This window comes from Diceros bicornis, chromosome 2 (genome assembly GCF_020826845.1).
Source record: "Diceros bicornis minor isolate mBicDic1 chromosome 2, mDicBic1.mat.cur, whole genome shotgun sequence".
In the NCBI taxonomy this organism is placed as follows: Eukaryota; Metazoa; Chordata; class Mammalia; order Perissodactyla; family Rhinocerotidae; genus Diceros; species Diceros bicornis.
In genome coordinates, this window is record NC_080741.1 from 52,303,690 (window position 1) to 52,321,692 (window position 18,003).

Genomic DNA, 18,003 nt, shown 5'->3' on the forward strand with positions numbered 1-18,003 from the left:
TGGCTGATGGTGAGTAGTGTACTACCTGTATTTTCCTCCAGGAGTTTTATAGTTTCAGGTCTCACCTTCAGGTTTTGATCTATTTTGAGTTAATTTTTGTGTATGGTGAAAGAAGGTGGTCTACTTTCATTCTTTTGCAAGTGGCTGTCCAGTTTTCCCAGCACTATTTATTGATGAGATTTTCCTTTCTCCACTGTATGTCCTTAGCTCCTTTGTCAAAGATTAGCTGCCCACAGATATGGGTTTTATTTCTGGACTTTCAGTTCTGTTCCATTGATCTGTGTGTCTGTTTTTGTACCAGTACCATGCTGTTTTAATTACTATCGCTTTGTAGTATGTTTTGAAGTCAGGGATTGTGATGCCTCCAACCTTGTTCTTCTTTTTCAGGATTGCTTTAGCTAAATGGGGTCTTTTGTTGCCCCATATGAATGTTAGTATTCTTTGTTCTATTTCTGTGAAGAATGTCGTTGGGATTCTAATTGGGATTGCATTGAATCTGTAGATTGCTTTAGGTAGTATGGACATTTTAACTATGTTTATTCTTCACATCCAAGTGCATGGAATATTTTTCCATTTCTTTGTGTCATCGATTTCACTCAATAATGTCTTACAGTTTTCCTTGTATAGGTCTTTCACTTCCTTGGTTAAATTTACTCCTAGATATTTTATTCTTTTTGTTGCAATTGTAAATGGGATTGTCTTCTTGAGTTCTCTTTATGTTAGTATGTTGTTGGTATATAGAAATGCAACTGATTTCTGTAAGTTGATTTTGTACCCTGCCGCTTGGCCGTAGTTGTTGATTATTTCTAATAGTTTTCCAATGGATTCTTTAGGGTTTTCTATATATAAGATCATATCATCTGCAAACAGTGAGAGTTTCACTTCTTCGTTGCCTATTTGTATTCCTTTTATTCCTTTTTCTTGCCTAATTGCTCTGGCCAGAACCTCCAGTACTGTGTTGAATAAGAGTGGGCACCCTTGTCTTGTCCCTGTTTCCAGAGGGATGGCTTTCAGTTTTTCCACACTGAGTATGGTGTTGGCTGTGGGTTTGTCATAAATGGCCTTTATTATGTTAAGGTACTTTCCTTCTATACCCATTTTATTGCGAGTTTTTATCATAAATGGATGTTGGTCTCTGCATCTATTGAGATGATCATATGGTTTTATTCCTCGTTTGTATCACATTGATTGATTTGTGGATGTTGAACCATCCCTGTGTCCCTGGTATAAATTCCACTCGATCATGGTGTGTGATCTTTTTAATGTATTGCTGTATTCGGTTTGCCAATATTTTGTTGAGGATTTTTGCATCTGTGTTCATCAGGGATGTTGGTCTGTAGTTTTCCTTCTTAGTATTGTCTTTGCCTGGCTTTGGTATCAGGGTGATGTTGGCCTTGTAGAATGTGTTGGGAAGTGTTCCATCTTCCTCTATTTTTTGGAATAGTTTGAGAAGGATAGGTATTAAGTCTTCTTTGAATGTTTGGTGAAATTCTCCAGAGAAGCTGTCTGGTCCTGGACTTTTGGATTTTGAATTTATGAAAGCTTTTTCTGCATCTTTTGAGATAGTGTGTAGTTTATCTCCTTTAATCTGGTAGTTACATTATCAGAAGTTTTTAGGAGTCTGACCCTGTTGTCTCTTGCTTTTGTTTGATTAGTCTCTGAAGTATTTGTATTTTGGACTGTGAATTCATCTTCAGTAAGGCTTTATCTGTGGGAATCTTATGTAGCCCAGGTTGAGGTATGTCCCAGAGATGTTTTGCGTTTGCTTCTAGGCAACTAGGGTGTATCACTTGCCTGGGACCACTTTAGTTTTGGTTAATTTCTTGGACCATGTAGGTAAATATTAGGTAGGTCAGTATACATTTCAAACTTAAATTGGTTCAAGGGCAGACTCATGGTTACAGACTTCCATTGGATACCTTTTTTCACTCTTCCAACCTAGGTTGACACAGCTTTTATATTGTCCTCTGTGTTGTTGGTCAGATTTTTCTAGACCACTCTTTCATGAGAGTATAACTCTTCAAGGCCATAGCTTTATGTAGAAGTCACAGTCCTTTCTTTTGAACTTCTTTGAGCCCAAGGCATTGTCTCTTTTCTCCCCTCCTCTCTCCAAGACTGGCACCCTCCTCTTTCCCTAGGACTGCTGTAATGTCAGCTCTCAAGAGTATTCATCTGTGTTTTTAGTTTGCCTTTCATTTTTGGTCCTTGGAAATTTCTGTTACTTTTTTTGTGAAAAGAGCTGTGTGTTTAAAATGGATGCTTATTCTAATTCTATCCATATTTCTAGGTGTTTTGCAGTAGGAGAATTTGCAGGGTCTCCCGTCTGCCAAGGTGCCAGGCAGGAAGTCCTTGTCCAGCTTGTTAGATGTACCTTGTTCATTTTGGTGCTATCTTGTTGGTTTCCACTGGATAGTTTCTAGAACTGTTGACCTGGAATCTTCCTCTGGTGCTGTCCTGCCTTTATGACTCTGGTATACCCGATATTCAAGTACTGTTTCTCAGTTAATAATTTCTTTTGCGGATAATAATTTTATAGGCTTTCGCTGCAAAAGTGGAATCAGTGGGGGAGCTATGAAATGGTACACTTAATCTTGGTTTGTGTTAATTCTGAAATTTGAAATGGAGTGTATTTCATAGTTCTTGATCAAGATAACAGCAGCACTAAAGGCATTTGTAAAACTGCATGGGTCTTTTCCATCCTTTTACGTGAGTGACATTTTTTACAATCCCGTCCAAGCTTAAAATATGTAATTATTCTTATAACTTCAATATTTTGTTTGTTGTAAAGAGTAAAATACAGTTTGAATAATACTAATATCAAGTCAAAAATCTAAGTGGAGGCCAGCCTCATATGTCATATCCAAGGTAGTGCAAAAATAACTTAATGATATGAACTTCATTAAGAGCAGGACTATCTTAAAATGGGGACATTTGAATGTGAAGAGGCCTGCCTGTCAGAATTGTTTATTATAGAAGTCAGGGTTTTTTGTCTTTAGTTAATGGAAGAAATGATGAGGAGATTGTGGATATAGCTGTGATGTGTAGTGTTCGGTAGTTTATTGATCAGCATGACTGAGTGGCAGCCTCTAGCCGTGGGTTTATAATGCCCTATAGATGCAACCATTGACTTAGCTGTGCCTTTTGTTTAGCTTCACTGTTATGTAACAGTGAGTTGCACTCCTCATTCTTGTGTGCTGTGGTGAGCAGGTGGGAGGATTAGCTCTTCATCCTGTCATTTTTCTGTCACTCACTCCCGTTCTATTTTTTTGGGCATTTTTATTTTGGCTGAGGTGCTGGGGCAATGTCCACCTGAGAATAGGTCACAAGAATGTTTAATAACTACTCGTTGACTGAATGACCGGAAGATTGGAACTTCATTAACTTGCTTTCCCAAATGCAGGCCTGGAGTCTGTCCTTGAGATTTGGCGGTTGTCTCTAGGTGTTCCACTTTTATTCTTCACTCTCAGTCAACTAGATTGTCTTGGATTGTGGTTGCCAACTGCTGTAAGTTGGCATAGTGAGTGCTGATGAAGCAGAGGTTTGGGGTTTAATTCTAGGGTACAGCTTCACCATGGTTAGAGAGAAACCATGCAGCCCCAGACTGTACCCTTAACTGCACTAGGGTGAATGAGTATCCTTGGGCACCAGGGGACCAAGTAAGAGAGTGTGGATGTGTTTAGGGCAGATGTTTAGTGTAATTAGGGGAGAAAATGCATTGTAAATTTCCTTATGTTGTTTTTCATTTTTGTATTAGGGATATCATTTTAAATTATGATTAGATTTGATTTGGAATTTGGTATTTATTCAAATGTTACAGACTTCTTTGGTGTCCCAAAATGACATTTTTGTTGATTCTTTCTGTTTTGGAGTCAGATAGTCCTATGGCTTCTTGCTCTACCTCTGGGTTCTCTTCTTTGAGGCATATATTTGTGTCCACCCCCACAGTGCCTGGCACAGTGTCTTTATCATAGAAAGTACCTAGGCTTTGGACTGAATAAATTACTAGCCTTTCTGCCTTTCCCTTTGACTATTCTTTCTCCAAAATAATTATCTGCCACTTTTTTCTTTAAAATATTTCCTTAAGCTTTTAGTTCATCTCAGCCTTTGCCCTTCGTCCCCTCTACCATAACAATATCTCCTGGCTATAAGGTCCCTGTGTGAATTATTTTGGTCTCTGTACCTCCCATTTGGTATAATGAAGTTTGGCCTTGTCTCCATGGTATAGCATCTTTATCTGAAGAGTGGCGGGAGGTACATACAGCTGGGTGTGTGCATGTACACAGGCCTTGTTCCAGTCTTTGACAGATGGCCCTTCTTCCCAAGGGTTAACATCCATTATTTTCTGTTTACAGAAGTGAGGCTTTCCTGCAGGTCCTCTTCTTACTTGCAAAATCTATAGCCTGAGTTTTGTCCAGACTCCATATGCTTTTCCCCAGAGAAGTTATAGGAGTATTAGTTTGAAAGAAGAAAGCTTTTTTCTACTTCACTATATTGGCTTAGGTCAGGTGCACTATTCAGATGTCACTGTTTTCTTCAGTATTTATGTCCAGTGTTAGTAAAGAGAGACTTATAGGGCAAGTTTATTTAAGTAACTCTGATTGGTTCAGTGGTATGAATCTTAAGCTATTTACTTCTACAATGCTGAAGTGTGTGTGTGTGTGTGTGTGTGTGTGTGTGTGTAAGACCCTAAGAACTGGGCACAGGTTGAATAGCCTTGGCCATAAAGTAACAGTGAAACATGTAATCTAGATAGATTATGTTAGTCTTCTTAGAAGACTGTTCAGAACTGGGCCACATCTACACAAAAAAGGGAGGGCAAGCTGGTGAGTCCAATAGCACTACCTGCCTGTGGTGTGCTATTTGTTTATGACATTGATCAGACCTAGAGCTTTCCAGAGGGAACCCAAGTGATACTTGCCTCAGAAATGGTTCCAGTTCCTGCTGGGCTCAGGGGAAGAGGGAGACAGTCCCACTCACTAGAAAGAGAAGTCCTGTCTGTTTATAGGGATGCTGGGAGGCTTAATTAGCCTTTTTAACCCTAAGTTATTGTGTCTTAAAGGAAAGAAAGTTTGTAACTAATTTGTTACTAATTAACTATAGAGAATTGTCAGCTAGGTAATGTTTCAAATCTGTACTTTGAAGTAAGATATTTTTGTTTTCAAGTGTTTAAATTTTTGAAGAACTAGGAACAGATGATTTTATTCTTTCTTGTTACCTGTCTTTTAGAAGGTTATTTATTTTTACCACTAAATACTTCACTGTGTATTTCTTAAGGACATTTTCTTACATAACCACTGAACAATTCTCAAAATCAGGAAATATAATATTGATACAATACTTTTATCTAATCCATAGTCCATATTCAGTTGCATTAACTGTTGTCCTCATTATTGGCTTTTATAGCTGTTTGCTTCCTCAGGTCCACGATCTAATCCAGGATCCCACATTGCATTTAGTCTTCTCTAATCTGAAACAGTTCTTAGAGAATTATTTTACATATATCATGGGGTGTACACAGTCCCAGAATTCTTATCTTCTAATTCTCGTTCTGATCCTGACTTCCTCATGGCATTCTAGAGAGAGGTGCTACCACCTTGAGAGGAAAGGGATTGTGTTTGAATGGAACTCATTTGTGTAATTCAGTTCTTCCACATTTTAGCAGCTACTAATAGATTTGGTAGTCTAAGGGGATTTGTTAGTCAAGGGAGGGGAGGCGTCTAACAGTCAGGTGATGGTTAGACTCTATACGTATTTGAACTGCTTAGATCACTAATGATCCTCGCTGTTTCTGCTAGTTTTCTCATAATTCTCATAATCAGTTTTTATTATCCATATTTTACTGGAAATACAGAAAATAGTGCATCTGAAACAGAATTGGTTGATCTGTGGTTCTTTTCTTCCTTTGTGGTTTGAGGGGTTGAACCACTATGGATTTCCATTTACAAATCCCTGTACCATTTAATTACTAATTTAAGTCAACTGGAAATGTAACATTTAGTAGTTTAAAGGTTCAGGTTACCTGTTGCATTGAAGTAAATGCCACAATTTGTTTTTGCACATGGAAAGTCAAGAAATAGTGGATCTTTAAACTTTCTGTTGCACTTTGCAGATGTAAACTTTTTGCCGTGATTTGTCACTTACATCTTTGTGGCACTGGGGTGTTTTCCAGCACCAAAAACCAATTCTCTGATTCTCTAGATACCAACTGGGTGTTCAACAATTCAGTTCTGACACTGCCTAGAGTTAGCACAAACCCTATAGGTTAAGGATTCAGTCCCACAAGACTGCCTCTACTTCAGACGCCAGTTGCAAGTCCTTGACTACGCATGCTTCTGCCTGACTGACCATAAATCAGGAGTTCCCATGACCCCCTCCTTAGATTCAATAATTTGCAAGAAAGATTCGTAGAACTCAGGAACGCATTTTATTTATGTTTACTAGTTTATTTTTATTTTATTTTTATTATTTATTTGTTTATTTGCTGAGGAAGAGTCGCCCTGAGCTAACATCTGTTGCCAATCTTCCTCTTTTTTTTTTGTGAGGAAGATCAGCCCTAAGCTAACATCCATGCCAATCCTCCTCTTTTTGCTGAGGAAGACTGGCCCTGGGCTAACATCTGTGCCCATCTTCCTCCACTTTATATGGGATGCCACCACAGCATGGCCTGACAAGCGGTGCCTTGGTGCATGCCCACAATCAGAACTCTGGGCCGCCAGCAGCGGAGCGCGCACACTTAACCGCTATGCCAGGAGGCTGGCCCCCAATCTTCCTCTTTTTTTGTTTGAGGAAGATTAGCCTTGAGCTAACATCTGTGCCAGTCTTCCTCTATTTTGTAAGTGGGTTGCCGCCACAGCATGGCTGATGAGTGGTATAGGTCCACACCCAGGATCTGAACCCTAGAATCCAGGCTGCCCAAGTGGAGCATGCCGAACTTAACCACTATACCACAGGGCCGGCTCCCTACCAGTTTGTTTTAAAGGATTCAACTCAGAAACAGCCAAATGGAAGAGATGCACAGTGCAGGGAATGGGGGTGGGGATGGTGTGGAGCTTCAATGCCCTTTTCAAGTGTGTCACTCTCCCAGAACCTTGATGTGTTCTCTGACACAAAAACTCTCTGAACCTCAATGTTTAAGAGTTTTTATAGAACTTAATCTCCAGCTCCCTGCTCCCATCTTAGAGGTTGGTGGATAGGGCTGAAAGTTCCAACCTTCTAGTCACTTGGTCTTTCTGGTAACCAGTCACATCCTAGGCTATCTAGGGGCCCCACCCTAAGTCACTTCATTAGCATAAATTCAGGTGTGGTCAAAAGAGTCTTGATATGAATAACAAAAGACACTCCTATTACTCAGAAAATTCCAAGAGTTTTGGGAGCTTTGTGCCAGGAACCAGGGGCAAAGACCAAATATATTTTTGTATTGTACCACAGGCATCATAAGGAGTCTGCACCTGACTAGCATTACCATTCATTTTAGAACTGTGAGAAGTGGATCCAGGAGAGTTTATCTCTGTCTTTAAAGAGCTAGGTGCACAGCGTGCCCAAGTCACAGGCAAAGCCAACGTGAAAACCTTGAATAACCATGTAAATACAATTATATTTTCCCTCTAGAATATTTTGAAAATATGAGTGTATATCACAAAATAGTAGTCATCCATTAAAACTTTTGTTTATAGTAGATATTATAGGAATTTAGGGAATTTAGGAAAAACCACAGTATACAACCGTATACCATGTAAATATAGCTGTTTTAAAAGAAATGATAATTGAAAATCTAAAGTTGTCAGCATCAACTCGGAAAATTAGTGGTTATTATTTGTATTATAGAAGGATTCATGTTCAGTCCCCGCTATAGCCTTATTTTTAAAAGCTTTGATTTGTTGAAATCCTACTTGTACAGAGCTTTTCAGGATTGTGTCCAGTGGGTAGGTTGACTAGATACAGAGAAGTCTTTACCAAAGTTCATGCTGAATGTTTGTAGGATGATGAAGGCAAACCATCCCTTCTGTGCACAGCTTGTATTTTTCTGTTTGAAGGCACCCAGACTGAGCTGCATGACTTTGTGATAGAACTCTTAGGAGAGAGAAGAGCCTCAGAAGCCTGGGGCTTTGGGAAGAGAATGGTGAGGGGGAGTGGAGGTGGTGGTGGGGGGGGAGTCTGAGGGATAGGACACCATGATTTGGCTTCTCTCCAAGCTTCTTCAGTCTCATCATCTAGATAAATCTGACCTACTTTTAGGCTGATCTGGACTCAGGGCTGGCTTAGGCTCCAGGAAGCCTAGGGAAAGTGGGCCATCCATGCCCCTGCCATGTGGGCCCTTGTCCCTGTAATTCCCATTTTAAGAAGTTAGAACTGTGTGGAAAGAGATAGAGGGCTCACAAGTTGAATGGTAACATATTTAGCCAGAATTGCTTTTACTCTTGCCTCATGCCCTGTATTCAGAGATCTGGGGACCTTACTTTCTTTTTTTATCACCCTCAGATTACACTGTTCTGGTGTTTTAACATACATGGTATGGGGGTGTGTGTGTGTGTGTGTGTGTGTGTGTGTGTGTGTGAGTGTGTGTGTGAGAGAGAGAGAGAGAGAGAGAATTTTTCAGAGCCCAAGTTTCTCTGGGGAGCAGTGGCTGTATTACACAGGCTTCTCATAGCCAAAGCTGTCATCCCTGTTTTAGCTCATATCTTCCCAACTCAATTGTTCCTTCTCTCTCTCTCTCCCTCTCCCCACACCTCTTTCTTTCTTCCTCTCTGCCTCTCCCTTTCCCTCCCAACATCCCCCCCCCCTTTTTTTTTTTTCCAGCTGACTCCATGGAGAATGAAATGAGTCTTTGATTTGCTCCCCTCAGCAGTGGCCTTCTAGAGCTTTACTCCTACTTATTCAAAATGCCTGGGACTGACCCTGCAGGGATGTACTGCTCAGTGACCTCTTGGATGAAGGGCCTAAGGCTGGGGAACTTGAGAGGGGAACACAAGGAGCCTCAGCCCTTGGCCATTTCAAAGGGGATGTGAATAGCAGAGATTCAGTGGTAAAAGTAAAACTTTGACTTTGCAAATATAGTATTAACTTCAGTCATTGAGAAAGTTTGCCCTTGATGGTTAATTACATTTATAAAGTAACCTGTGTATATCATGTATATATCAGATTAATCTTGTAATTTTGTATTCGAATGCAGTATAGAACTGTTCAAATATTTTATGATGTTCCTGTAATGTGGTCCTCTGTTTGTTACATTTTAAAAATGCCAATTTTTCTTTCTTTGTGATAGTTGAAAATTTGGGGGAAGAGACCTTAGATCTGAGAGTCTTGTTGTCTTAGAATGGTAGTTCTCAAACTTTTTGGTCTTAGAATCCTTTTATACTCCTAAAAATTATTGAAGGCCCCAAAGGGCTTTTGTTTATATGGGTTATATTGGTCAATATTTGCTGTTTTAGAAATTAAAACAGAGAAATAAAAATATTCATTTAAAAATAATTTAACTCATATGTTAACATAATTTTTTAATGAAAAATAACTATATTTTCCAAAACAAAAAAACTAGAAGAGTAGAATTGTTTTACACATTTGAAAATTTGAAAATGTCTGGCTGAGTAGAGACAGCTAGATTCTCAGATCTGCTTCTGCATTTAGTCTGTTGTGACATTGTTTTGTTGTTGACTTATTATATTGTTGAAGCGCATGAAGAATGTAGTTGGAAATGGGAGGACTGTTTTTTTTGAACAGTTTTATTTATTTATTTTTTATTTTTTTGTGAGGAAGATCAGCCCTGAGCTAACATCCATGCTAATCCTCCTCTTTTTGCTGAGGAAGACCGGCTCTGAGCTAACATCTATTGCCAATCCTCCACCTTTTTTTTTTTCCCCCAAAGCCCCAGTGGATAGTTGTATGTCATAGTTGCACATCCTTCTAGTTACTGTATGTGGGACGCGGCCGCAGCATGGCCGGAGAAGCGGTGCTCCGTGCGCCCAGGATCTGAACCCCGGGCTGCCAGTAGCCAGTGGCGGAGCGCGCGCGCTTAACCATGCGGGCACTTAACCGCTAAGCCACGGGGCCAGCCCAGGAGAACTGTTTTAATAGCCTTTTCAGATAATTGTGGGTATTGTTTGAACTATGCCAAAACTCTGACAAGTGGTAGTTTTTTCAAGATTAATTGTAATACTGAATTTGAAACCATATCAAGGAACTTTTTGTATTCTGTTACATTAAAATCCATCAGCTTTCTTGCACTTTGAATGGCTCTTTAACCCATGCATGTTTTTGACTTTGTGGCCCCCTTGAAAGGATCTTGAGGACCCCTAGGGGTCCCTGGGCCACCCTTTGAGAACTGCTGTCTGCTGTCAGAGACTCTGGAAGGGATCTTGAAGATGACCTCAGGGCCATCTCGCTCCTGGGCTGGAATAAGACGGATAAGGGAAGCTAAGGGAGAACTGATTTGCCTAAGGTCATGCAGCTGTTTTCCCATAGAGCTGTGGCTAGAGTTGAGGTTTCTTGACTGATTCTGTAAACAAGCCTCCAGTGCCTCTCCTGCGCTTGGTGCTGAGTCCCTGGGCTTGGCCCCACTGCATTGCCTTTTGGAGAGAGTTGTCTCCTGTGGCCCTGCTCCTTGCAGTCCTTAATGTGTTTGTTAACCTTTCCTTCCTTATTTTGTCCTAAGTTCCAAATTGTCGAAAGTCTCATTAGATTTCCAAATAAAATATTTTGAGCTGTCAGTTTAGCTCTATAGTGCTTTGTATGTTTTATATGTGATTCTAAGTAACTAACAGGTAATCAAAAGGCATTTGGGCTACAAGGAAGTTTGAAGTCAACATTGGGTCTTTGTCTTGCACAGGAGAGGTGTTTTGAAATAACTTTAGAGATCCACAGTGGATCTCTCAGCAAACTGGAAGAATCTTGTGGGTACCCAATGAGTACTATATGTGGACTGAACTCTTTTTTTTTTTTGGTGAGGAAGGTCAGCCCTGAGCTAACATCTGTGCTAATCCTCCTCTTGTTGCTGAGGAAGACCCGCTCTGAGCTAACATCTATTGCCAATCCTCCTCCTTTTTTTTCCCCAAAGCCCCAGTAGATAGTTGTATGTCGTAGTTGCACATCCTTCTAGTTGCTGTATGTGGGACGCGGCCTCAGCATGGCCGGAGAAGCGGTGCGTCAGTGCGCGCCCGGGATCTGAACCCGGGCCGCCACCAGCGGAGTGCGCACACTCAACCGCCAAGCCACAGGGCCGGCCCAGGACTGAACTCTTTTTAATCTTTGAATTGTATAAATTCTTTGACTAATGGATTTCTTCGAAGGAGTGTTGCCTAAAGTTTGAGTTGAATGTTTTCATGCTCTTAAAAGACTTTTTTTCCCCTTGTAAATTAGTGTAAATGCATGGTTTTGTTTATATTCTTAATGCACAAAAAAATGTGAGTAGCACTTGCTGTGGAATTGCTTTGAGATTATTTGAGGACATATACTACTACTCAAGGTCACCAAAATTAATGAGGACACAGCAGTTTGGAATGGATTGTTTTATATTAAGGTTAGGATCAGAGTGCTGCTGAGGACCGCAAAGACATCTCTGAATTTGCTTGGGCTGCCCCGCAGTAGTGAGGCAGTGTGGATGTCCACAGTTTTATGATTTCAGTGCAAACTCTCCAAGCATGGTCTGCTTTGTAAACAAAGGCTTTGATAGTGTGTATGTATGTCTTTGTGTGTTTTTTCCTCCTGTGTATTCTTCGTCCCAATGGTGTGTCTAAGGCCTGTGCCCACATGATTAATTCTGCTGATTCTTGGCCAGGCACAACTCTATAAACTGGTGGTGTTGTCTTTGAACCTAGCAGGGCAGAGGAACCTTTTCCTTCACTCTCAAGATTGCTGTGAGGAGCTAGACTGGGATTGGCTGTGAGTTTCTTCATAATTACAGCCTCCTTTTAGCAAACCCAATATATTAAACTGTAGACATTAACACATTACTTAGGGATTGAATATTTGCTTTTCAGAGTGGTCCTCTTTAGAGTTCCTTTAAATAGCTAGTTCTCCAGTTTCATTAATACAGAATTTGACTCCCAGAATTTGCTTCATTAAGGCACAGCACACCCATAATCACTCTTCTAGTTTCTCTGTGTATTAGAGGCAGAGCTCCTCTTCACTGAAGATTGAAGCAGTGTTTCACATGGGATGAGGAGCACTTTGGGGGGATACATTTTTTCCTTATCAACTTTTTTCCCCATGTCTGTCTAACAGTTCTACTAAGAGCTAATTTCTTGAATCAGGGTTGCCTTCCTGTGTTCTGGAAGGCAGCGCCCACATGGAAGTGTCTGTGTGTATGGGTGGAGCCCCTTAGAGACAGAATGTAATTGACTGTGTTGCTGCCCCTAAGATCAACTTTTCCCCTTTTTGGTTTTTTGAAGGAGATCAGTAACAGCAAAACCTGCCCCTTATTTAGTTGGTATGATTCTAAAGAGCTGAGAACAGAATTCATTGTGTCATCTCTGTAAAGAAATTTAGTGGCTTGTGGAAGGGAGGGAAAGAGAAAACCCAAATTTGGTGGGACTTAAGAAATCTATCACTTTCCAGTTTCTTCTCTGTTATGGGCGTCTGATGGCCTGGATACTGTTTTAAAGTGTCCTCTGTTTTTAAAACCTTCTGAGTAGGCAGCTGGATCAATGTCTCATATTCTAATAGTATGTATGGTTGTTGGATGTTTAATTGATGTTTGCTTCTATCTGTCAGGAGCTTGGGGCTGATGTTTTGAAGATGTTTGTTAACTGAGTGTTTATAGGAGGCTTTTCCTTGTTACTGCTTACCTCTAAGTAATTGTCATTCTTCCACCACCACACAATTTCTTCTCTAAAATGGTAGGCATTCAGATTACCTAAAGGTACTTGCTAATTAAAAATTGTTCTCTAAAAGCCACTCTATAATCAACCAAGCACACTCTAAGCAAAAACTTATCTCAAGCAGTCTAGGATGAAATAGGGGTTATGCTGATTACGAACATTGACTTCCAAACACAGAGGAGTTGCTGATGAATTATCATCATACTAGTGTTCAGAAATAGATTTCACCGCGAATGTTCAGAAATAAATTTCACTTCCAAAGCTGCTGATATCTAATTGATTTACTACTTCCTTTCTAAAACCTAATGAACTAAAGACAGGATAGTCATTACCTCAGAGATTTGGAATCTGCTTTGTCACTCAGTGAATGGGAGCTCAGCATCAGTTATATTAATTTGTATTTGTAGATCACCTTTCTTCCCTGTGCCTTAGTGCCCTTTGTAGATGTTTTTGAAAGTGTGTTATTAATGCAAACATTTAAGTTTATTACTAAATCATTTCACAACTGTTCTTTGTTTTAGTTGTCTTGAGAGGCTAAGTATGTGACCCATCGGGACACACACACTCATAATTCCTGTGGTTTTTAACTGAGCAGTCTTTTTTTGTGTGTGAGGAAGATTAGCCCTGAGCTAACATCTGTTGCCAATCCTCTTCTTGCTGAGGAAAATTGGCCCTGGGCTAACATCCATGCTCATCGTCCTCTACTTTATATGGGACCCCACCACAGCATGGCTTGACAAGCGGTGCATTGGTGTGTGCCTGGGATCCGAACCTGCGAACCCCGGGCTGCCGAAATGGAGCGCGTACCCTTAACCGCTAAACCACCAGGCCGGCCCCTAACTGAGCAGTCTTAAACTTAAGTTCTAGTTTTCCAAAACTCCAGAGGATCTAGTTTCCTTCATTTAGTTTCTTTTTCTGTTCAGGAGAACATAGAAGTTCTGTTTCAAATTGTGTCTAGACCTTAATAAGAAATTTCAGTTCTGGAATAGTTTTTGTGTTGAATAATTAGAGACTTGTGTTTCAGTTTTTATTTTGGGAGATGTGAGGAAATTTAAGATGACTGATTGTTAATGTGGTTGTCTACGGCAGTTTGTCTTATAAAAGATTATTTATCTTGTGCCCTCTCCCCAACATTGTATGATGAAAAATTTGAAATATACAGAAAAATTGAATGAATTGGTCAGTGAATCTTCGTGTTAACCTTTTGCTATATTTGCTGTATCATAGAGCAATCCATCTAGCTTTTTTTTATTGAGGTATAATTGATATATAACATTTTATTTTTTTCAGATGAACAACATAACGATTTGATATTTGTATATATTGTGAAATGATCATCCCAGTAAGTCTAGTTAACATTTGTCACCATAGATAGTTACAGAATATTTTTTCTTGTGATGAGAACTTGTAAGATTTACTCTTAGCAACTTCAAATATGCAATATAGTATTATTAACTGTAGTCACCATGCTGTATATTACATCTTTATGACTTATTTATTTTATAACTGGAAGCTGAAGGATTCCCTTCACCCATTTTGCCCACTCTCCCACCCTTCGCGTCTAGCAACCACCAGTTTGTTCTCTGTATCTTTGAGCTTGTTTTTTTTTTTTTAGATTCCACATATAAATGAGATCATACAGTATTTGTCTTTCTCTGTCTTATTTCACTTAGCACAGTGCCCTCAAGGTCCATCCATATTGTTGCAAATGGCAAGATTTCAGTCTTTTTTATGGCTGAATAATATTCCGTTGTGTATCTATATACTATATTTTCTTTATCCATTCATCCGTTGATGGACACTTAGGTTGTTTCCATATCTTGGCTATTGTAAATAATACTGCAGTGAACATGGGGGTGCATATATCTTTTCAAGTTAGTGTTTTTATTTTCTTCAGATACATACCCAGATGTGTAATTGCTGGATCCTATAGTAGTTCTATTTTTAATTTTTTGAGGAGCTTTCATACTGTTTTCCATAATGGATGCACCAATTTACATTCCCACTACAGTGTACAAGAGTTCTCTTTTCTCCACATCCTTGCCAGCACATGTTATTTCTTATCTTTTTGATAATAGCCATTCTAACAGGTGTGAGGTGATATCTCATTGTGATTTTACTTCCCACTTCTTTGATGATTAGTACTGTTGAGCATCTTTACCTGTTGGCCATCTGTGTGTCTTCTTTAGAAAAATGTCTATTCAGGTCCTCTGCCCATTTTTCAATCGGATTGTTTTTTTGCTATTAAGTTGTATGAGTTCTTTATATATTTTGGATATTAACCCCTTATTAGATATATGATTTGCAAATATTTTCTCCCATTCAGTAGGTTGCCTTTTCATTTTGTTGATGGTTTCCTTTAGTGCAGAAGCTTTTTAGTTTGATGTAGTCCCACTAGTTTATCTTTGCTTTTGGTGTCAAATCCAAAACATCATCATCAAGACCTATGTCAAGGAGCCTACTGCCTGGGTTTTCTCCTAGGACTTTTATGGTTTCAAGTCTTACATTTAAGTCTTTAATTCATTTTGAATTAAAAGGATGAAACCAGATCACTATCTTACACCATACACAAAAATTAATTATGTTAATACTGTTTTGATTACTATAGCTGTCTACAGATATCTGTGTGGCTCCCTTCTCCTTCTGGTCTCTGCTCAGTGAGAACTTCTCTGACATCCCCCTACCCCCCATATAAAATAGCAGCTCCTTTTGGGACACACCAGCCTCCTAGGACTCCCCAACATTATTTTTCTGCTTCCTATTTTGTCCCCAAAGCCTAGTCTAGTGCCTGTGATTATATATCCATATATGTGTATATGTATAGATGTATATCTCTGTATCTTTATATAGATATAGAAAGTTGGTGTTCAGGAAATAGTCGATGCATAAAGTCAATGCATACATGAACAAATGCAAATTCTGAAGTGTATAATGTGTTCATTCGTTTGGTCACTTTAAGATATTTTCTGTGCAAGCAGCTAAGAGAAGCTTGAGCTGGGCAGAGAGTCACCAAAACGTATCTCAGGGCCAGTGCACTTGTGGGGAAGGTTGAGGTTTGGGTATGGTTAGCTTGCCTTGCTTAGAAAAGCTTCAAGGAATTCATCCTTGGCAATTTTCTCTTTGAAAGATTCATGCTCCCAAGTGAAGCCCTTGGTGATTCTGATTCCTCTTGTCCTCCTTCTAGGATCCCTGCAGTGGACCATGAGTCGGTAATGCCCACTGAGGACCTCTGGGAGCCATGTCAGACGAATCCGCCTCAGGGAGCGATCCAGACCTGGACCCGGACGTGGAGCTGGAGGATGTGGAAGAGGAGGAGGAGGAGGAGGAGGTGGCAGTGGAGGAGCATGGCAGGGATGACGAGGAAGACCTGCTGGATGGTGAGTGACTCTAGTGAGTGGCAGAGGTTGCCTCATCTTTTCTTCTAATGGAATTCTTCCTGACAGAGCGTGGTGTTCCAGTTGGATTTCTTAGATCATCCATCATGAGAAGGCAGTGATTGGGAACTCAGCAACAATCAATTCATATGCTTCTTCTCAGGAAATGGATTGTCCTCTATATAAGCCTCACCTTAGAGCTGGAAGGACCTTTAGCATTTAGCTCATCTTTGACAGACGTGCAGACTGAGATCCAAGGATTTGAGAGTGGAGCATACTTGCCCAAGTCATGGAGGAATCAGTGACAGAGTCACTGTGGTGAGACTTTGGGGTCTGGGGGTCATGAACCCCTCAGGTGACCACAAGTAGGCATAGGGGTAATTATGAGTGGTCTGTGAGTTTCCTGAAGTTACACTCATAACTCTGCTTGTATGGACATGAGGAAATTATCTGGGGAGAGATTCTCAGGTAGGTTTACCACTCCAGAAAGCTTATTTCATCTCCTGTAGTGCTGTTCTGCCTCCCAGCCACTTCCACTGACTATAAATTGCTCTTACTGGGAGAGCTGCACCTCCGTAGCTGGTAGACCCCCTTTGGACTCCTATTTGGTTTGCTTGGCTCATGCCTTCCTTTGCTCCCAACTTGTTGAAGTGGCATTGGACTTTTTCTTTTCATCTTCAGTCTAATGTTAGATCATCTGGCCAGCCACAGGGCTTGTTGGTTAATTCCACCCTTTCATGGTGTAGGATTTAGTTGTTTGTAAGCTTTCTATTGACTGAGGAATAAAGTTTTTGTCTGTTTATAACAGACCACCCTCGTGGAATTTAACATTGCATTAGATCATCGTTGCTTAGATCTGAAGGAGCATAGGAAATTGTGCTCCTGCCATTCTCCAGATTCTGGGAGAATGAACATTGATCCTCTTTCTTCGCTGATGTTACTATCTTCAGTTCTCATTCATCCTAATAGCTGCCATATGGTTCAGGGATCAATTTTCTCTCATACTGTCTAGAAGTCTCTGCCCCATTTCCATTTCACCTCTGGCAGGGAAATTACCGTTTCACTTCTTTTTTTTTCCTAACAGCATCATTTCCTGTCTACTGCTAGCTTATTCGTTGGAGTCTTCCCCCTGGCTGGTTATGTAGTTCCTTTCTATAAAGTAGAATGAGTAGAAATAATGAAAGAGAGTGATGTGAGGGTGCACCCTCAGACTATTTTGCTTGGCTCTCATGGTTCCTCAGATGACATTAGAGTCCCCAGGTATCTGCATCATTTTTTGCTTTTTATCATTTGGGTTCTCAGAATTATATTTTCAGACACCCCTAGCACTCTTGTGAGGTTTAGATTGCATTTTAGATGCTGCTGGTGAGTATAATGGATATATATACATGGTCTTCCCTCTGGTCATCCCACTGTACCAATGGGCGGAGCAGCCAGCTTTCTAAAATTAGGAATTTGTTGTTGTTAGTGCCCTTGAGTCAATTCTGCCTCCTAGCAACCCTGTGTACAGCAGAGTGGAACCCTGCCTGGTCTTTTTGTGCCATCCTCTCACCTTCCGGTGCTATATCAGGCAGTGCTCCACTGTTATTCATAGGGTTTTCATGGTCAATTTTTTTGGAAGTTGGTGGCCAGGTCCTTCTTCCTAGTCTTAGTCTGGAAGCTCTGCTGACACCTGTCCACCATGGGTGACCCTGCTGATATTTGAAATACCCGTAGCATAGCTTTCAGAGCAACACACAGCTGCCACAATACGACAACTGACAGATGGTGGTGTGGTTCTCTGACCAGGAAAAGAACCCAGGCCACTAGCAGTGAGA

General features: G+C 40.4%; 1 protein-coding gene across 7 annotated transcripts in view; it reads left to right on the plus strand.

Moving 5' to 3' along the window:
- The window catches only part of RAD54L2 (RAD54 like 2), a 106,931-nt gene that overhangs the window by 23,178 nt on the left and 65,750 nt on the right, over nt 1-18,003 (plus strand). For all 7 annotated transcript variants that reach the window (XM_058559721.1, XM_058559757.1, XM_058559773.1 and 4 more), the window contains one exon: nt 15,997-16,189. In XM_058559721.1, the coding sequence (XP_058415704.1) occupies nt 16,051-16,189 (139 nt within the window). In that variant the 5' untranslated portion in view covers nt 15,997-16,050. The remainder of the gene's footprint in view (nt 1-15,996; nt 16,190-18,003) is intronic.